We start from the raw sequence: 22,377 nt of genomic DNA, 5'->3' as shown, positions 1-22,377 counted from the left end.
TCTAAAGCAACGCGGATGAAACTGGGTGAGATCTGATCTTCTCTTTAAGATCTTAAGTATTTTTTTTTCCTGTAAAAGCTGCCCAACGTATCTTTTCCCCCTGTGAGGAGAGAGGGAAGGGAATTTCTACCCCACCCTCTAAGAATAGCGGCGACTGACTACCCAGGGGAGTTAAAGCACTAAAAGAACAATTTTAATCTAATTGGATTTATATGTTTCTGAAACTTGGGGACCAAAAGTTTTCTTATTTTTACTGGAGACTTTTGTTTTTATCTACAAAAAAGAAATAAAACTGGAAAAAGGATTATAACAATTTTGGACTTAAAAAACTTTAAAAGGCATTGGTGACATCTTGTGGCGAAGTTTGGTATTACAACTTATTGCCTAAAAGAGACTTGGCTTGAAGCCCAGACTTCAGATAAAACTCTTTCTACCTTGATAGATACCAACTGTGAGAAACTCAGCTGTAAAGAGAATTTCTGGGTGGCATAATTGGCCTGCTTGAACTATGAATGTAAACCTTTACTGACTTTCAGAGCTATATGTGGGGAATTGCTTTCCTATTTCTTTATCTGAGAAACATTTGTTACTACACGAGATGATGGAATACCTTGGACTATAAAATTTTACTTGACAAATGACTTCTACTATAAAGACCACCTATAATAAGTGAAATAGAGGTCCCATACCTAGTTATAAAAAATATTTTTAACATCTGATTTTTAAAGTCCTCAACTTAACACACTATTAAGAGAATATGGATGAAGACCAGGAAAAGACCCTTTCCATAATGAAAGCAATACATGAAACCATTCTTTCAACTTGTGACAAAATAAGATGCAACATAAAAGAACAAGATGCCAGCTTAGACATACAAACCCAAATTTTGACTACAACCAAAGAATTAACAATGCAGAAGATAACAGAAGAAGTGGAACAATCAAATACTAAGACAGAGGACTCAATTGACCAACAAATACAGTTAATGGAAAATCCAAAAAAGGGAGTGACAACACTGAAACTGGAAAAGACTTTCTGTATAAATCAGAAGAAATTTGAGGAGAAAGAAGAAGAACATATTGAATGGAAGCTAAACATATCAGGACAATCATGGGGAATTGGAATAATAGGGAGACGATCTAATGAACACAAATGGGCTAGCCCTTCCAAAAAATGGCAACTAAATGGTCTCTCTTATTTCAAATAATATATATAATAATAGAGGGAGATCTATTTGATGATTTAAAAGCACAGACATGGAAGGCTAATTGGCAAAGGAAGAAAGCCAGAATAAGGCTGAAGAAAATTGGGGTTTTGATTTATTAGAGGGGATTTTATATTAATAATTAAAGGGTTAAAGGGAGAAGTTGAGATAAGGGGAATTTTGATCATTTAATTTAAGATATTTGGAAATTAGTTGAAAATAAGGATTTTATTTGTATAATATTTAAAAATTAGACCCAAAAGGAAAAAAATATGAATATGTTTGATTTATTGATTAACCTAGACAATACATATAATGGTTTTGATTTATTGAAGAGGATACTGTATTATTAATTAGATGATTTAATATGGTGGGAAATAGATAACTTTTAGAAAATAAAACAAGACTAAACTCAAATACATAAGATGTGTATTTTGAATATTAGATTCTGTTATGAATTGAGATAAGGGAAACTTTGGTTACCTAAACCCTGGAAATTATAAATATCAAATGTTAAATTTAAATATTGATGGGAAACTAAAAATTGGGAAAAAACCAATAACAGGACATTGATTGTCTATAAAGATTAAATGTAAAAGTAATTAAGATATATATATAAGCTAAAATTTATTGATAAATGTAATAATGATGTTTTTACTTACTTGATATAATAAGAACTGTATTAGCTTAAATACGAGACAGTAGATGTTAAGGGGAAAAGAGAGGAAATATTTGATGTTGTAACTTGAGATTTGTACTAAAGATTTTTATATGTTATTGAATATTGATTAACCCAGCCACCACGTTGCTTTTTAAATACTTAAATGAAAAATTGGAAAATTAATAAAATATTATTTAATAATAATAATAATTTGGCTGTATAAATGGGAAGATTTAATTTTCAAAAAAGTTAAGCTCTTCCATAAACCTCTGAAAAAGATGTCAGAAACAAAGATGAGAATCAAGTCTTTCTCCATAGCTGAGAAGCAAATCTCCAGAATAAGATTTGCTGGTATTTTTCTTCTGTTGAAACTGTCAGAGTTTCTAGATTTTCTTTTAGTAACTCTCTTTACATATATATATTGTTTCTTATTTTAAGTAAATGCATATGTAATGAAACCTCCACATACTTATTTAATAAATATAATGATACCAAAAAACACATGATTTCCAAGATAAATGTCTTTGAAAGAACACAAATGGAATGCAATAAAATCTTCAGCACTTTAAGTCCTATTCTTTTGGTTTCAATAAATAGCACTTGAGGCTTTTAGATTTTATCAGGTGTAAAATTAGATTGTTCTTCAATGATATAAGATTCTCATCTGATAACATTTTAAATGACTGAATTCGTGCTTATTTTTTTTAATGATCTGTGTTTATCAGCTTGTCACTTTACTGATAAAACAGTGAATCTCATTTTTAACTGTTAATGGATAATAGTTTTTAAGATTTTGATGGTGTGGAAATAATTACACTATCTGCCATGTTGTTATGAAATTATGTACTCTTGCTTACTTCGTAGATGGAAAAGGTAGAAGCAGATCTTGGCAAATCAAAATCTTTCCGTGAGAAGCAGTCAAAAGAGTTCTCCTGGCAGTTGGAGGAGCTGAAGCAAAAATATGAACAACAGGTTAGTTAATGTTAAGAAAATGTTTCTTAATATTTTGCGTGTTGGGGGCCAATTACTTTATGCTGTCTTAGCGGTTTCCTTTTTATCGGTGATCTTGGAAGCCATTGACCTGCTTTCAAAGTGATTCATTGACTCACAGTTACAACGTTCTTCCTCTACTTGGTACCTGAGCAAATAGTTTTAATGCATCTCCAAAATTTTAAAACTTTCTGGTTATAGAGAAAAGCATAAGCTGTAACAGAAATTATTATAATAGAACTGAAATTATTTCCTCTATATGCTCATCTGATTTGGTTGAATAAATGAATGAACATTATCTTTTTGGTAAAAAAAATATTGCATTTACCCATAAGTGAAGATATTTTGAGATCAGAAGAAGAAATAGGTAGAATAAGAGGAATGGGAAGAATAAGAAGAATAACAAAACGTTTTAAAGTCAATTTATTCCAATTAATTAAAAAAACATTTTAAAGTCAATTTAATCCAGTTCAACAGATAATATAGATAATTTAAGCTGGGTGCTACATTGAGATACCATATCTATTGTCACGATAGAGATGAGTATCTTAACTTTTAGGATTTTCCTTTGTGACAAAATGCAACAAAAATTAAAATCCTCAACAATGGTATCAAATGGCTTTGAGTCTGTTTATTATTGATATGTAGGTAATAAGCTCATTATAAGATAAAAATTCTTTATCTGTATAAGCATTTATAACAAAAAAGCATTCCATAATATCTGTGACAATGTATATCAAAAATTCAAACTGATTCCTATTAAAATCTTCTATGATAATATTTCTCCTTGTCTTTGTTCCGAAAACAGAAATTGTTTTTTGAAATCTCAGACTAGGGATACAGCCATATTGCTTGTGGACAGGTGTTCTTGGGATGTAGGTTAGATTGGATTACTTGTCTTGAGCAGAGTGAGTTATCCGACTTCATTGATGAAATCCCATCTTCCACTGATGAAATTTCCCTCTCCTTGCAGTAACTTGCTATTTTAAAGATACAATTTCAGGGGAAAATTGGGAAATGGACAGTGGTTCCTAATTCTATAGGTCTCTAGATACAAATGAAATATAGATTGTATTGAACTATGTTTGAATAATGTCCTTTTTGCTGCTTGTGAGTGAAATGTGTTGAAATGTGTTGAAAAGAAAAAGACGGGGGCAGAAGAACAATCCCAAAATCACCCCCCCACCCTCCATTCTGAGTATTTTTGGTAGGACCCTGGATTTTGTTGGAGCTTTCTACATTGGAGATGGGATTGTTACAGTTCAGTCTCTTCCTTCGTTTATATTATCTTTTTTTGGAGGGCAGGAAGTAATTGGACAACTTTATTGTAAACGGTTTATATATATATATAGGGTTTTTCATGATCTTCCTAATCCTGCTTCTGCTTTCTACATTTCTTTTTTTATTAGTGTCAAAATTCATGTGTGTTATTTAGATACTAAAATATCTTTATATTTTGAAACTTGTCCTGCCTTATATTGTATGCATTCCAAATGCTGATTGAAATAGTTACACATGATACACTTAAGACACAAGAGCTAGTATCTTGCTCTGCTCTATGCATGAGGATTGAGTGAAAAATAATGCCTCCACATCTATAACTTTGAAAGGAACTATTTGTTACCTGGTGAGAACTATTGTGATTACTGTCTAGTAAAATATACAGCAATCACAATTTTTCTTGCCATTTTTCTGGTTATGATCGACAAGTTTTTTAACACTGTTATGAAAGAACTCTTTCTACTTCAAATATTCAAATATTTTGTTTGATGAAACAGATTCCCACTAAAGCAAGGGTCCCCAGTCTCTGGGCGAAGGCCCACTAGTGTGCCGTGAGTTGTTTGCAATTGGGTCATGGAAACGGTGAATGTGTGCGTGAGCAGCGGGTGAGCACATACACGTTCCATTTGCGTGAGTGGCAAGTGCACATGTATGCTGCTTGTGCAAATGGAGCTATGTGCATGCTTGCTGGCTGCTCACATGAACCATCCCTTCTCCCCCACCCTAGAAAGGTTGGAGAACTCTGCACTAAAGTATTCCTTTGATTTCAAGAAAAGGTTGTATGGTGCCAAATCTAGACTGTATGGCAGATAGGGTAAAATAGAGATCCCTGAATGAAGGCAAATATGCTTGTCCCAGGATAATGTTGCAGGATCCAATCTGGGTCAGTCACCAGGACCAGATTGTGCTGGAGCCCATCCTTAGGGAACTTTTCACTACCAACTTATCAGATACTTAGGAGCCGAGGACTTGGCAGCTCAAGGAAACAACAGCCAATGACTTAATAGCCAGCCATCCACACCCCAATCAACAAATAAAAAGACACACACCAGGCACCACATAAATACTAAGCATAGAATAGCCCAAAGCGCACATTCTGTTGAAGAGAATTCCCTGAGGATGGGCTCCACTATGAGTCCGAAAGCTCAGAAGACTAAACTTCTGGTCCTAGTGACTGACTCAGATTGGATCCCGAAACAGAGATCCATTTTTTCAATGAGTCATGAAATGTAATGCCTGGAGTTGTGTTGCAACAAAATTTCCAAACTGTCTTTCATTGTTATTTCAGAGTTTTGAGTGTTGCAGTATAGAGCTACAAGTTGATAGTACTGCTACTATAAGGGAATCCATGTGAATATCACCATTTGCCTCCCAAAAAACTTTAATTATGAGTTTTTCTGTCAAAGTCTGGTTCCCCCCCCCAAGGAAAGCATTGTGATGATTTCCCGTGGTTTGCCATTTGATTTCTGTGTCATAATGATGAGCCCATGTTTTGTCCATGTCATAATGCTGTTAAAAAAATCCTCATTCTCATTGTCATAGCATGAAGAATTCTTTGTAGATTTCAAGTCTTGATTGCTTCAGTTCTACCATCAGCACACAAGAAGCCCAACTTCTACCAACCTTCCAGTATTGAAGAATATTAGTAAGGTGACTCGCGTAGTTTTGTGAAATGCCAACCCTGACAGCAAGTTTTGCCTTCAGTGATCCACCAGTTGCTCTTAATTAATTCATCACTCTTTGTCATGTAAAAGTTGTTGGCTGTTGTCATAGGTCATCCACTTTGTTCTTCATAACACAATCATTAAATTTGGTGTCCCTCTGACGTACAGTGCTTATGTCATCATAGTAGTTACCATAAATAAATTGCATTCATGGTGAATTTCAATTGGCGGGGTTCCTCCTGCAATCCAAAATTCAATCACAGTGAATTTGCAAGCTTCCATTTCATTGCAAGCTTCCATTTCATAAAAAATAGCAACACAACTCAACTTAGAGAAAATTCTTAAAATTGATCATTAAGTTATAATTTCAAGTCAACTATAGATGTAAAATGCATTTGCCTTAAAGCTTCACATTAAAGAGTTTACTATGTACGAGGCCCCATACAATCCTACCAGTATTTTTTTCTTTCAAAAGTTATTATAAGCATTCCTTGCAGATAAAATTATCATAAGGCCCATCTATTCCGTGCAGCCGGCCTGGCGTAGTTTGATTATGTTTTAGTGGGGGTTTTGTATGGGGTACTTTTAGAGCAGGCCTGTTATTTAATTTGATTTAGAACAGAAACTTGTGTATATTTATCGTGGTTTTTATTATCGCCTGTTCACCGCCTTGAGTCCCGTAAGGGAGATAGGGCGGTATATAAATTCAATAAATAATGATAATAATAATAAGCGCCCCATAGATAAAAATACAAATTTTGCATTTCAATTTTCTTCATGCTTATGGTTCAATTTTTCCCTCCAGCCCATTGGCTATCTGCATAAATGCTAATATAATAAACTGGAGCAAATCAATATTTATTTCTTTATTTTTTTAAAAAAATGTTTAAACTGCCCACTACCCCAATTTCTCTGAGCAGTTTACAATAAAACATATAATGGATTGTTGTATTTTGCTATGATCACTTAATTCAACTTTCTGTTCCAACTTTATTGTACCAAATTCCTCTAGAAGTTCATAGACATTTGAAAAGTTAATGATGATCTCTTTTCTATTACCAGCTAGTATTTATAAATATAAAATGAATCCTGGCATTTTACTATTCAATTGTTCTTGCATAGTTTATTTTGCAATGACAATAGGGACACAGGACTATAGTTTGGCATTATCTGTGCAACTGAATACACATTATAATTGTAAGATTTATTATAGGTTATATAAGTTTATTCCCGCAATTAATTTTCTTTGTGAGAGATATATTATTTCATCAGAACCTGGGCTCTGCTTAATTGCATCCCATCATCAAGACTATAGAAAATAATGTCCCTGAGGGTAGGCGACTGTTCCATAAACAAAGTTCTTGTCTAGACAATTTCTCATGCTTTGTATCTTCCACGATCTTCCAAATTTGATTTTGCTATCTATTTCTGTCATCTTCCCATCTTTAACTTGTGAGTAAAGCCCAGCTACAGCAAGTGATGCTTACCAGTGCATCAGTTTGCCATATCCTATGATGTTTAGAAACAGCTTCAACTTAGTCCCTCCATGTAGCTTCTTCATGAAATTGCTGAGTAGACTCCTTGGAAAGTTATTATTTTTGCATTTTGGAATAGACTGTGGTGATGTTATTTGGGTGTTTGGCCAGGATAATAAATTAGATGAGGACCTAGTTTGAGAAACGAGTGAAGCTGAGCCCTAGACTAGATAAAAAGGGCTCAAGCTCTGGTGAATATTATTTGTTTGTATTATCCAGTTGTCAAGTGCCCATTTGTTGGTGCTGCTATGGAGCTAAGAAGGATTAGAAAGCTAATCTACAAAAGAAAGTAATGAAATAATAAAACATGAAATGTGCCAGTGGCTAGTCACACAACCCTTACAGTTTCAAATGGGCCAATGACTGGGGAAGAATCAGATCTTCAAGGCCTTTTAAAAATTGGCAGAGTTGGGACCAACTGAATTTTGAGGATTTAATTCTGAATTATGTTTATACAATTCTAAATTAGCAAGATCTAGATTTTCACAGATAAGACAACGTCTTGTTTTGTATCTTGGAGGGTGACAACAAGAGAGAATGCTTTCTCAGTGGTGGCTCCAAATCTGTAATATTTTCCTAAATAGCTTCCGTAGCATCTACATAGCTGTTTTTTGATGCACAGCTAAGATTTTTCAGTGCAGGCTTTTCATTTAAGATGAATTAATTTAAATCCTGATGATATTTTTTTGTATTGTGCTTCTCTATATTTAATTTTATGGATTATTGCACTATCAGAAATAAATAAGATAATTAATAAATTACATAGCCCAAATAATAAAATGTAAGATGTGATAAGCCTATTTGTTCTTTATTACTTACATGCTGGGCACATAATGGAAATAGGTCATAAAAAGCCAGCAAATAAATTAATTGATAAGGATTTGTTGTGCTGCAGTTGTAGAGATGGATGCAGTTTATTATCAACCATAAGGATTATGCATTGTCTCTTAGATACCTTTCCAGCATTGTGCAACAGAAATGTATTTGGTAATGATAATGATTATGTCAGCTCTAAAAACAGTGATAATTAGAAATATTTCCCAATCTTATACTTCCACATTTTTGAGCATAACTTTTATATATGTCTCATAATTGTCATATTTTAGTTTTTCATTCATCCACACTTTTGGAAGCACTAAGAAGCTGCTAATAGGTACTAATGGTTCCTGTTTTTTGTATTTTGGTTTCTATAAATTAATTACTTATCATTTCAGTCATTAACAGTTGGTAGTACTAGATTAAAGTATCCCTTTATAAAATATAAAATGTAAATCTTGTTTTGCTCAATTTCTAGTGCCATGCACATGTAGCTCCTGGTGATACATCCTGGTAGCTTTGACAGAAGTATGGAAGCAGTTTGCTATTGCTTTCTTCTAGGTTTCCATCCCTCCAATCTAGCCTATAACCATGGTTTTCCTTGGTGAAATCACATTCTAGTGAGCCTCCTTATCTTTTAACACCATCACTGGACAACCAGATGCTGACTATTATCTTCTCAGTATATTTCAGTTAATTCTGGACAGAACCTGATCCAAACAGAACAACGTTGGTGCATAATTAAGCATACTTACTCTTTATCTGCAGTTGTTTAAAGATCCAAACTAAGAAAATTATGAATACGGCAGTTGTAGACGTTTTAACATTTTTCTTGTTCATTCAATATTGTAAAGTTGTTAAACCCCCTCCCCCAGTGATTGATTCATTAGATTTATTATTATATGTTGGCAGTTCAATTCATAAACAGATACTTTGATCTTCTAACCTATCTACTTTTAACATCATGGGTTCCTCTAGGGCTAGGCAACCCTCTAGGCATATTTGAAAGTGAAGATAATTCACTCTTAAAGGTTAGAAAAGCTATTAAATCTGTTAAACACTTTCAGCTAGAAATTTCCACTGTGCTAACCTTGTTAATTGAGGTTACATGGAACCATTGAAAGCAAGGAAAGATTTGAAAGACCCCCCAAAAAATCTCTACTAGCACTGCTTCCAAACCGGTCAAATCTGAAGAGTAAAAACCACACATTACTGCTGAAAAATTTAGCTAATACTTGAATAACTGTATATAGTTCTACAATTCAGTGCTATTTATAGAAAAAAATTGACCCGCATGAGAGACTTTTCATAAAATAAAACCCTTTTCTAGTCAAATCACAAAAGCAGTTGTTTATATCTATAAAGAAAACTTTAATAGGCCTGAAACCTTTCAAAATAAAGTACTTTGAGTAAATGGCACAAAAAGTGAACTCTTTATCTTAAGCACAGTGGTGTCTATTATGCTTTGGAATTACATATATAATGAAGAATTTGAAGCTAGGAAGAAATTAGATAATTCTGTCCTAAAACATACCTACAGTAGTAGTTAAAGGAAAGAAAGATAAAATGTTAATACTGATCTTCACAATCCCCAGATTTTCATATTACAGAACATCTGTGCAGAGATCTTAGGCAACTGCAGATACATAATTATGCATCCAACATTTGCAGAGAGATGTGATGTTTTAAGTTTGTACCAAGTACAGGTTACATCAGCTTCTGTTCACTTAGGAATTCACTGAAACGTATTGGTTGACTGGAAATGTTTAAACATTAACATCCAACTGTACAGGGTAAAGATTGGAGGAGGAGGAGACAATTGCTTCTAAGAAATTATGCTGACCACTCTCAGTGGCCTAACAGGATTAGCATTCATAGTGGTAGTGTCATTTATTTATTTATATATATTCTGCCAAGGAAGTCAGTACTGTCATTTAAGCTTAAAGATCAGGTACATCTTCCTGCTCTCAGAAGTAATAATGTCCTTTTTCTTGGTTACATATACCCTCTTTCACAATTTTAATATTTTGCTGACTACAAAAGCGAAACGTGCATGGTAAAGTAAAGACCGACATACAAGTTTTTTATGTTTCTTTCAGATATTTTTCTTATTTTCATAATACTTTATATTTTAGTAAACAATTTACTTGGTTTCAGGGAATTGGAAAGTAAAGGTTAACTGGACAATCACAGAACTAATTGGAGAAGTAAAAGTTTTGCAGTGTTGATCGGGGCTTTTTTTTTTTTCCAAATTAAAAAGTATAAATTTATTTATGTTTGGTCTATTTAGAAAAAAAGTAGTAATTTTCCTTATTTTAATTTATCTTGATTTTTCACAGCAATGCACATTCGGTTGTAATCAAGGAAATTACTTCCTGCTAAAAAAAGAATGCATAAAATGTTTTAAAGACCCTGATTTTAATTGCATCACAAACCCTAGTGAAGCATTAACTATCAATAAAGAATGTATCTTTATTCACAAAGTTGGAGTTTCAACCATTTGCTTTTTGTGGTATTAGGCCAAGTACTGTATATATTACCCAAATATTTTCAGTTGAGAATAATTTGATTCCATAAGATTTTTATTAGATTTGGGTATTCAGAATACACGTGGGGAAAAAAAAGAAAAAAGGAATGCTATCTCTTTAAGATAAGATGCCTCCATGCTTTGCTCACACAAACCAGATCAATTATGGGCAGATTCCTACTGCTGCTTCATTTTTTTTGAAGAGGAGAGATTCTCACGCTAAATATAACAACCGTATTCCTGATAACAGCCTTTTCTTCTTCTCCTGAAATCCACCAAAACTGAAGAAAAATTCAACTGACTGTTCCTAGCAGCTGTGTGGCCCGGAGTTCACGAGCAAAGCTGGCTTCCTGCAGTTCCCTATTCACCACCTGCTTCAAAGGCAGCCTAGCTAGCTATAGTTTGCCAGCCAGGTAGGGTGCCATTGTGCACAGTCTGGGAGGATTAGTGTTAAAGCTGCAGCCACCAGGCCCTTGGTCTCCAGCTGCCATTCAGTCTAACATGGAGAGGCTAAGCCTGGCCAGGGTCATCGTATCCAGCGTGCTCTGAACAGGCAAAGGAGCTTCCTGAGAATAGAATCTTCTTGGCAATCATGGTGCAAGCTTGCGGCACAGCAGGTGCCTCCTAAAACACGTACATTTGTTTGTGCTGGTGTGCTACAGTTTTTTTTCATTTTCATAGAGCTTTTTCATTTTAAAAATAGCGGGGGAATGTTGACAAAAGTTTATATAGACAGATACAGATATAGACATCCAAACATATGCATAATATAAACATTCCTCCATTCACTCATTCATTCATATTGGATGGACTTTTATTTTGGAGATGTGTGTGCATCCATGAAGAGCGGAAGAGACAATTAACCATTTTTAATCTGTATGACTGCTGGATTTCGGGAACGTACATCCAATGTGACAGGGATTTTTTTTTTTTCATCCCCCCGGTGTTCTGACATTCAGTGTTCGTGATTTGTTGAATTTCGTTTTTATGAATAACACCTAAAACCTAGCATTATTATTTTTTTTTGCAGGTGAGGTAACGATGACGTAAAAATAATGGTTAAAAACCTACGATAAAATTGTGGGGGTGAAAAAAAAAATTAAGCAGTAAGATGAGTTGTCATGACGACAGGGATGTTCTGTTGATGAACTGTACTCCTCATTGTCCAATCAGATAGTAGAGCTGAAGCTGGAGCACGAACAGGAAAAGACGCACCTATTCCAAGAACATAACACAGAAAAGGATTGCCTGGTCCGAGACCATGAACGGGAAATTGGGAAACTAGAAAAACAGCTTCGGGCTGCCATGACAGACTACGACAATAAAACCCAGGAATATAGGAAACGAGATGCTCAGGTAATAATAGCATTTCAAAAATAATGGGATTGGCTTTTTTTTTAAAAAAATCCCCTATTTTCCAATGTTCTTTTTGCTGCACGCTTTAATCATTTTAAAAAAACTGGCATATAAACACAATTTTCTTTTTCTTTTGCATTTTCATTACCGCCCCATTCCCTGCCACTACTAAAAAAAGGCTTTCAAAAAAAAAAAGAAAAAAAAGGGAGGGGACCCACAGGTACCCACATTAAGAATCACATGGTGTGCAATAATTTGGCCTATTATTTATAATCTTGTCTCATTTATTGTCATGATAGATTTAAGAAAAACCGTTATTTATTTCCTGTCCATGTATCTATAGTAAACCCCTCCCCTTTTGACTTACTCATTGATTTTTAAAATAAATATCCCTGCAATCAGCTCATATATTCCCTGTATTTTGGTTTTTATTAATTTTTAATGATGTTTGGGAATTATTAATATCATTTTATTTTTGCACGTGATTTATTAAGGATTTGTTTTAATGATAAATGTATGGGAAATTAAGAATTGTGGATTGCTTGCCTTTAAATAAGATTTTTAAATGTGTTTGTGTGTGGGTGTGTAGAAATTTTGTATCTGTATATATTCATATATAAATGCATTAAATTATATAAGCACACATACATTGGGTGATAGTGCATACACATATCTACACATAACAAACATATATCTCTTCTATTTTTATGATCACTGTTAGAAGCCATTTGCCAGAGTAATTCCCAGCTATGGTGTGTTTAATTGCTCAAATGTACAGGTTAAATTTGCATTTTTGATATGAAAAATTTTCTTGATTGATCCAATTAAAAATATATAACCTACGCCAGTTGTTTCGAACATAGTTCTTTATGCAGAATAAATATACTTTAAAAGGCCTGAAGCGAAGACACTTAAAAATTGAAAGTAATAGAATAGGAAAACAATGACTGTTTTAGCAATTCTCAATAGAATAGTTTGAATAATTTGATATAAAATGTGGATAATTATCATCATAGTTTAAAATATATATTATACATAAATACACACACATATATACATATATACACACATATACGCACTTTGGAGCCTTTTCTCCATATTTGAAGGAAAAACATCTCATGTTTTTCCTTAACTGCAAATTCATGAGTTATTGAAAAAAGTTAATAATTTATTTCATTTGCACCATGTCAATAATACAATCCAGAAACTCAGTATTTATGGTTGGTTTAAAAAGAAACAAGGAATAGAACGGAAGAAGGGACTGTGTTCAGTTTTTTTGTTCATTAGTCAAAGAATATGTTATGTTCATATTTAATAACAAATGCATACTTCTTAAAAGATAAATAGCTTCCTCATCATCATCAGTCTTGTTATATGTCCGTATTCCTAATTTGTATACATTTGTGATGTAGGTGCCATTTACCTTTTTAATGTAGTATAGTTTGTTAATATATATAGATCCTTACTATTTTATGTTTAATGAAGCTCATGATACACGAAGATCACTTCTCTAAAATATCGAAACTTTATTTTACAACCAAGGAATTCCGAAGATTTATCTATAGTTGGACTAAAATCATTGGGCTGTTTCATCATTCAATTATTTAATTTACTTTTTTAATCACAGGTATAATGAGTTATGAGAAACAGTTGCAATATCATGTCAAGAGTAGGTGTGTGATGTGGGACCTACCATCTGTAATATTTTTTAATATTTCATGTCCTTGTTCAGTCATCTACCTCTTCATTTCAATTTATAACAGGCTGATGTTTATTATTTTTATATTATTACTTATTTAGTGTATTCAATAACATAGTGCAGTATTTTTTCAGGGCTGTGCAATATTATAAATATTTAATATGTAGTGGGACATATAAATTGCAAATTGTCACTTAAAATTAATTTATTAGTATTTAATATCTTATAAAAATAATCAATTTTATCCTGATAGTGATATTACAGAAATAGTAGTGTGAACCAATTTGATTGGTTTTTGATGTAATCATCATATATTGATGTGTTTTGCTATCATGTTCTATTTTAGTACAAATAGGAATGGAATTTATATTGAACAAATATCAGTAAATAACAATAAAAATCATATGTTACTTGCATGTACTGAATTTGCACATTGTGCTTCTTCTCCACAATTTTTAATTGATTTTTGGAGGTAATTTTATTTCCTTTGTATAAATAACGTGAGTAAACAAATGATTATTACTCTACCAATGAGAAATTTAGTAGTCTCATATTTTTTCTTACTCTGAAAGACCAAGCTGATCCACAGGTTTAGATTTTGAGGCATAGTTATGAAGATGTGTGATTATTTTTTACTTTAAACATTTAATAAATTACCATTATGAAAGGGTGCTAGAAAGTTTTGATTATGATTTTATTTTTTAAAATGTTTGTACTCTTTTTTTAACCATTAAAAACAATTCAGTAATGTTTATTGAAAACTTAAATAAAGATACTGCTTAGAGATATTTGGGTATATGCAGTTACTCTGGAATAGTATGCAGAATATTTAGATGATCTCTTCTAAAATTAAAATTGTAACAAAGCATAACTTTTTTCATATTTTTTTTAAATGCCTTTTAGAAGCATTTATAAAAAATTTTATTACTTTCTAGCAGATGTATCATTTCACCATCACATAATTTCTTTTGTCCTGTTAATGACACCTTTTCTCTAGCATGTTACCCATTTTTTGCCACTTGAGTAAACCAGTAATCTTGGGCTTCCTATCTGCCTGGCTATCTGCCTATTATTCTCTGATTTCAATTATTTCAATTCTGTCAGCACAACTGTATAAACATAAAAGTACAATAATAATGGTTACATTGCAACACTCACATAATGATGAACCCAATACTCTTTGAAATAACTAGGTTTTCAGTAGCTTGCCTTTGGATACAGATGGAAAGAAATGTGTTTTACAAAATCTTAGTACTTTGTTTTCATTGTAAAACGGGCATGATAAAAATAAAGTCTTTCCCCTCATTTTCTGTTCCATTTACAAATGTTGCTGTATTAATTGAGTAAAGGAATTAGACTTCATGACTAATGATACAGAAAGGATACATATCCACTTGATCCTAAATACTTGTCATCCATTAAGGGAATGTATGTTCAAATACTCATGTGATTGGACAAATAAAAACTACTGTGAATGCTTTCATGTAGGGAAGCAAACTCTCCTAGATAAGATACAGCATAATTTCTCTTAGCTTTCTTCCTCCCCCTTGCATCAGCAACTGTTTTTGCCTGTTTGCTCTCTTGTTAATCTTTTTCTGTTTTGTATTTTTCCTCATTGAAGATTTACTTTCTTCCATTAAATTATATTTCTATTCCTGATTTGCCTTTAAAACCCAACTCCTCTGTTTTTTAATATTTTACAAATAATGAGAATTCTAATCTCTTTTTTCCTCTAAGTCTTTCGTTTTTTGCCCCAGTTGAGGCAAATGAACATTAATAATTTTACTTAGAAATGAGAGAAATTTTGAATTTGAAAGCTAGACTGAAAAAGATCCACACAAATTGGATCTTTTTGAAATGCTGGAATCTTTCCTCTTTCTTTGAGAGTAATAAGTCAGTATCATCACTGGGCTTTACATTAAGGGAAAGAGGGAACAGCACAGTGCAAGAAAATTATTTACTCTCTCATTATTCTTTCTGTTAAAAAAAAATCCGTGTTCTGTATAATTATAAGATACATCCTCTCCTTCCTCTCACTTTTCCCCATCTTAAAAAGGGACACATTCTCTTATAGACACAATTTAAGTTCTTCTGCACTTCCAGGACCTTGGATCTATTTCAGGGGGTCAAAAGAATTGAATTCATGTTTTTTTCCAATTCTTTTTGTATTGAAAGAAAAACATAACATAAATATTGTTATGAAATATTTCTATCCAAAACATACTTGTATAAACAAAAATAATACTGTGTTAATATGGCTTTAAAAATGGAAACAATTTTGCATAAACAATCCTTAAATTTTCTTTGAAGATTCTGCCATACTCTTATAGCCAATGTTATTTCCAATACCTTTAAATCTCAGTTCACTTTGGATATATACTGTCTCTGTGTGTGTGTGTGTGTATACACACACACACACACACACACACCAAAGAACCCCAGGTATGCAACTTACACACATAATTTGATAGTGATTTTTATAATTCTACTTGAACCACAGGGTAACAATTTCAAATATTAAACTTTGAGTCCAAGTTGATATTATATTTCCAATGGAAAAGCTTTCCGCCAATGAAACTTGCCCAATAGTTTCTACTTGAGTTTCATTCACATCAATTAATGGTAACCACTGAAATGTATGAGTATAGCTTTTGTTAATGAATGTCATCATACTTGACATCTTTAATTATACTCTAGAGTTGTTTTTCTTTTTTCACAGTATCACTACACTACAATGATCTATATTTATAAGTTAACAGTGCCTGTAACCGTAAGCATCAAAATGTCCCTGAAAGTTTGTAGTCAATGTATTCATTCCAATACTTCCAAAAATTGTTATCAGATTGTAATTTTTAATATAGCAATGGGTGACTGTAATTAAATACACAACTCCTGTGCTGTCCTGCATTAGACTATATTTAATTTTTACTAAGCCTAAATATAAATGTAATCTAATTTAATTTCTCTCCTGTTATAACCCCCAGCATATGACTCAAAGGCCAAGTGAAACCTTCACTCTAGAAAAAACTAGGTATTCCTGGTTCAAAGTAATTTCTTCTTCCTTTAGTACCTTGAAGTGATGGTTTAGAGTGGATAGATAATTGCATTTGCTCCAAACTATAATTCCAAATATAAGGAATGAAACAGAACTTTAATTATTGAACAGGTTTACCTTATTTCTACCATTTCCTACTTTCAGCCCTTAAACAAATGTTACAAATATATCATCTGTAGCATTACATAATAAACCAACTGAGCATAGTTGGATTAATTTGGATTAGATTAATATAATTAATGAATTAAGTTGCTAGTCTAGAGGAGATGCCTGGGGAAAAGTTATCTGCCAGGACAGTTTGAACCTGAGGAAGTGGACAGGTCCTTAGGACTGTGAGCTTAGCCACTTGCTCTTTAAATCCAAACCCTTCCTGGGTTGTTAAAGTGGCTCAAGGGGAGTTGTGTGAGTGGGTTCTAGTAGTGGGTAATTCATCTTTAAGTGAGTGGGTTGTTCCTTTATGCTTTACCTCAAAGAGGCCTTAGTTTGTCTTCTCCTCAAGAAGCCAACACTGGACTCCATCATATTGGACAATTTTTGTCCAATATCTAACATCCACTTTTGGGGAAGATGGTTGACAAGGTATTGAGTAACAACTTCAGAGGAATCTTGGAGGAAGTGGATTATCTGTGCGTCCTTTTCAATCAGGATTCAGACCAGGGCATGGCATGGAAGCGGCATTGGTCACACTTTTGGATGATCTCTTACAAGGGTGGAATGGGGTTGTGCATCCCTTTTTGTCTTACTTGACCTCTTGGCAGCTTTCCCATTGACCATGGTATCCTTCCCTTCAGCTCAGAGCATTGAGGGTGGATATCATGTTGCTGGTTTTGCTGGTTCACTTCCTTTCTCCAGAGTTGAATCCAGTCAGTGGTGATTGAGGAGGAGAGGTCCACCCTCTGCCTTTACTAGGTGGGTTGCCACAGGCTTTCTACTCTCTACTTTTCTATTTAATATCTATATGGGGCCACTTAGTGAGCTCATCCATTGCCATGGGGTAAGATATTAAACAATGCTATAAACATGTTATCTCAGTGCCGAAGGTTGTGCGGATCTGGATGAGGAACTAGAGTCTTTAGCTAAACCCTGGAAAGACTGAATAGCTTTGGGTTTGGAGACTTATTGGTTCTAGGACTATCCTATCTTTGATAGTGCTGAATGAGGTGACACTGCCCCAGGTAGACCGAGTGTGCAATCTGGGGGTCTTTTTGCTTGAAGAGCAGGTGGCAGATGGGGCTAAGAGGGCCTTTGCACTGCTTTGTGTTATCCGTCAGTTATGCCTGTTCCTAGATCAGAAGGTTCACTTATGCTCAGTTGCCTAGTCAACAGATCGGGCTACTGTAATGCTCTACATGAGGCTGTCCTTGAAGAGTATGCAGAAAATTCAACTGATGCAAAATGCAGCTCTACAGGCAGTTATAGGGGCTCCCATGTGACATCTCTGCACCAGGAGCTGCATTGACTGCCAGCTTGCTTCTAGGTTCAATTCAAGATATTCGGCTTAATCTTTAAAGCCCTTCATGGCATGGGATTGGGTTAGCTGAAGGATTGCCTGTCCCCAATTACATCAGCTAGTTCCATTAGATCTTCAGAGAAGACATGCTGCAGGTCCATCTGCTAGGGACTTAAATTAGATGAATTCCAGTAGTTGAGCAGTATATTTGTTAATTGGTAAGATACTTGTAATCTATCTCACTTATAACCTCCATCACCATCCTGTCTTTCCCTCCCTTTTTCCTGTTTTGAAAGTTTTTTAAAAATATGGGAATCTTGTAGATATAATATAAATTGATTTCAGCAAAGTATTTGGCGTAGTTTTGATAATAGGGTAGTTAAATATGGACTGTGTAACATGACAGTTCAGTGTGTTTTTGGAGCTAAAATGCAGTCTTGTTTGATGTCTTCAAAAGATATTGTCAGTTTTTTCATAATTTCAAACAAATTTCTGACTCTCACCTTTCATAAGTCTTGTCTTCATGCATGTTTGCATACTTCAAAACTATACTTACAAGTTTCTCACAAAATACTTGATTTTATAATTTCAAAAGAGAATGGGAAAGTTAAATCCCAATTCCCAAATGATTCTTTGCAATCAGAAGAAACATTTGCATTTGTTTGGCATTTATCTAGATCAGGGATGTCAAACTGCCGGCCCATGGGCTGGACGTGTCACGAGGAAATCACACCCAACCCATTGCCGGCAATGGGGAAAAAGTTCTGATACGTCACACGATGTCACGCGATGTCGCGAGTTTGACATGTTTGATGCATGGGTGTTAACTAATTTTGCTCTGACTGATGAAGTTGCTTCGATAAGCAATGCAATTACACAGATTAACAAAGATTGGTCCACTTACCATAATTCAACCTTTAGACACCTTTGGCCTAGATCAGGGGTGTCAAACTGCCGGCCTGTGGGCTGGATGTGTCATGCTGAAACCATGCCCACCCCATTGCCAGCAATGGAAAAAAAGTCACGATACATCGCAACACGTCATGTAACATTGCGAATTTGACACCCCTGGCCTAGATGATTGAATCTTCATTGAAATAGATCCATGGGTGTTTCTTTTTATTGTTATTTGTATTTTATTGTGATTTTTAGTATTAATTTTTATTGAAGAATTTTTTACAGAGTAAAAATAATACAAGTTTAAAGAAGAAAAAGTAAAAAAGTGAGAAGTTAAGATAAATAAGAAAATACAAAAGAAAAATAATATAAAGAAGTAGTTTCTACTTTTACTTTGCAGCTGTTATAAATACATTTGTATTTTATCCTCTCTACGGCTGTATCATGGGTAATTTCCATATTCTACACTTTCTAATCGTCAAACCCATAAATCACAAATTCATTTTTCTGTTTTCAGCGAAAAGTCCATAAACTACACTGACAAATGTAGTTGCTGCTTTTCCCTAATCAAGTAAGTCAATTTTGCCAAGTCTGTAAATTCTGTCATCTTTATCAACCATTACTCTGTTATGGATAATTCAGAATCCTTCCATCTTTGTGCAACCAATAATTTCAGTTACCATGTTCTCTGTGTTTTATTTGTAAGATGCCCAGAGTTTAGAATCAAGGTTCCCTTTAAACATTCCCAGTCAGTCAGTATCCTGAAACTATACAAGATAGTACATCTTTGATTTAGAAGCAAAGTCCCAGACATGGAGTCACATAGAATGATGCCATGTTGTTCTTTGTACACGAGGTGCCATTTGGGATTTGAGACCTGCTGCTCCTAATTCAGTGCCCACATTGACCCTTCTCCATCTCCATGAGTCTGGAAGCGTCAGATATATGTTCCCCTTCCATCTTCATACCTTTGTCAGAAATTCCCCTTCATGCCATATTAAATTTCTTCACTCCTTTTCTGACTCAAGATAGAACAGATTTTTCCTTTCTACTACTTTGTAAGGAATTTTACCCATTTCAGGATTCTCTCTGTGTTTGAGATGAGGCACTGTTTATATTTCTTCAGTTATGCCATTGTCTCATCCTTCCCATTTAATCCCCCCCCCCCGAACTCCTTAGAGACATAACTTTTGCTTGGCCAGCCAGTTGGATTTCGTTTCTGAGAGTATTGCGAAGGTTCATGACCATCATATCTTGCCTCCCAAGAAGATTCTATGTCTGAATAGTTCAGTGAATCAAATGTTTAAGTCTGTCCTTCCTGCTTTGAGAATTCAAAATATGCTCTCTCTTCAATTCTCCGCCTCCAAGATGGAGGCTAGAAGTATGGAGGAGGGATGAAATGTGCTTCATGACTAGGAAGGAATGATTTTAAAAAGGGAATATATTTTCAATGTAGTTAGAAGCTGTAGATGAATAATTGTAAGATTGATTTCTGCTATCACATTGGTCCAGTAAATGTGGTATTCAACATATGTCTGGGGGAATTTGATAAAAAGTCTGATATAATCAGTAATAATGAAGGGGACATCTCTGATTATGATGATCATCAGAGCTTTTGTAGGAGGTCTTAGCATGCTCTAGTTCAGGGGTAGTCAACCTTGGCTCTTTTATGACTCGTGGACTTCAACTCCCAGAATTCCTGGGCCAGCTAAGCTGGCCCAGGAATTCTGGGAATTGAAGTCCACGAGTCATAAAAGAGCCAAAGTTGACTACCCCTGCTCTAGTTGATCTTTAAGGAGGTACCTCCTGGCCTCAAGGTTTTTAGAATGGGGGCAGCTGCGAGGCATTTGGTAGCAATCATGGATGGTAGACCTATGGGGCCTGAAATTAAACAGAAAATCATGTGACCATTAGGGACTTATGACATCACTTCCCATTTGGTCATTAAGTGAAACATAAGTGTGACACAAGTCTCGCACACACATCAAGTGAGTGTGACTTGTGATTTTACTTCTGTGTTCTGCATGAACTCTGACACAAGCCTGTTGGGAAGCACACAAATCTGCTGGGATGCAGTATAATCCCCAGGAATTTTGGGATGCTGCCGTGGTTGTAACTGCAAGAATTGGATGCAAAGCTGTGGGGGGGGGGTTATAATGTTGTAACTTCAGATAGTCACTAAACAAGGCAGTAAGAAAGCTTTCTGAAAATGTATTGCAAATTGTGGGTCTGATTGGTTAAGCTATGGTTACTGAAAATATGTCTAAATTAATTGTAAGCAGGCATCAAAACAACAGGATAGGAAAAAGAAATCCAGGATTTAAATGTTGGGGTATTTCTCTCTCTTTATTTATTTTTGTCATATTTATGTAGTGCAGTGGTTCTCAACCTGTGGGTCGGGACCCCATTTGGGGTCGATCGACCATTTCACGGGGGTCGCCAAGCAAGGCTGTCCGCCATTTCTTTTGTCCGCCATTTTTTTGTCCACCATTTTTTCCCCTTTTCCAGTGGGTGCCTTACCTCCCTTGGGCTGGGCCAGCTGGTGGTCGGCCTGCTCCGTCTCTGCCGCTTGCCAGCTACGCCTCAGCCGGCGCAGGGGGCGGAACCACGCATGTGCAGCGCTCCTGGGCAGGGAAAGTCCTCGACTTACGACTGGTTGGGTAGTCCTTGACTTACGACCGGTTTAGTCCTCGACTTACGACCAGTTTAGTCCTCAACTTACGATCGGTTTAGTCCTCGACTTACAACCGGTTGGGGTCACGGCATTAAAAAGGTTGAGAACCACTGATGTAGTGTATATCGGAGGTGGTGACCCTTTGAGAGCTGAATGCAATGAAATTTCATTTTAATGTATGCTGATTGGTGTACGTTCAAAGTGACAATAAAGTTATTCTATTCCTATTCTATTCTCTCTCTCTCTCTCTCTCTCTCTCTCTCTCTCTCTCTCTCTCTCTCTCTCTCTCTCTCTCTCTCTCCCTCCCTCCCTCCCTCCCTCCCTCCCTCTCTCTCTCTCCTTCAGAAAAGTCAAGCTTCATTGCAGCTCAGCTTGCTTATATCTGCAATAAGGAATTTTATTTACTCAAGCTGAGTCCTTGACTTTATTTAAGATACAGTGTATCTAGAAGTGTTCAGGAGGGCATCCTCTGGGTTATATATAGAGAAGCCCCCCCTCCCCCGCAGAATTTTCAGAGTGGAAAAAAAAAGTTGGGGGAGATTTGTAAGATATGAAAAATCATGGCTTG

General features: G+C 34.9%; 1 protein-coding gene across 1 annotated transcript in view; it reads left to right on the top strand.

Moving 5' to 3' along the window:
* Nucleotides 1-22,377, top strand: part of CEP112 (centrosomal protein 112) — a 223,309-nt gene that overhangs the window by 78,754 nt on the left and 122,178 nt on the right. Inside the window, exons 15-16 of the mRNA XM_015816958.1 lie at nt 2,730-2,837; nt 11,852-12,034. Of these exons, the coding sequence (XP_015672444.1) occupies nt 2,730-2,837; nt 11,852-12,034 (291 nt within the window). The remainder of the gene's footprint in view (nt 1-2,729; nt 2,838-11,851; nt 12,035-22,377) is intronic.

This window comes from Protobothrops mucrosquamatus, unplaced genomic scaffold (genome assembly GCF_001527695.2).
Source record: "Protobothrops mucrosquamatus isolate PMUCROS unplaced genomic scaffold, P.Mucros_1.0 scaffold_123, whole genome shotgun sequence".
Lineage (NCBI taxonomy): Eukaryota > Metazoa > Chordata > Lepidosauria > Squamata > Viperidae > Protobothrops > Protobothrops mucrosquamatus.
Note: the sequence above shows the minus strand (reverse complement) of the source record. Positions and strands in the feature narration are given on the sequence as shown.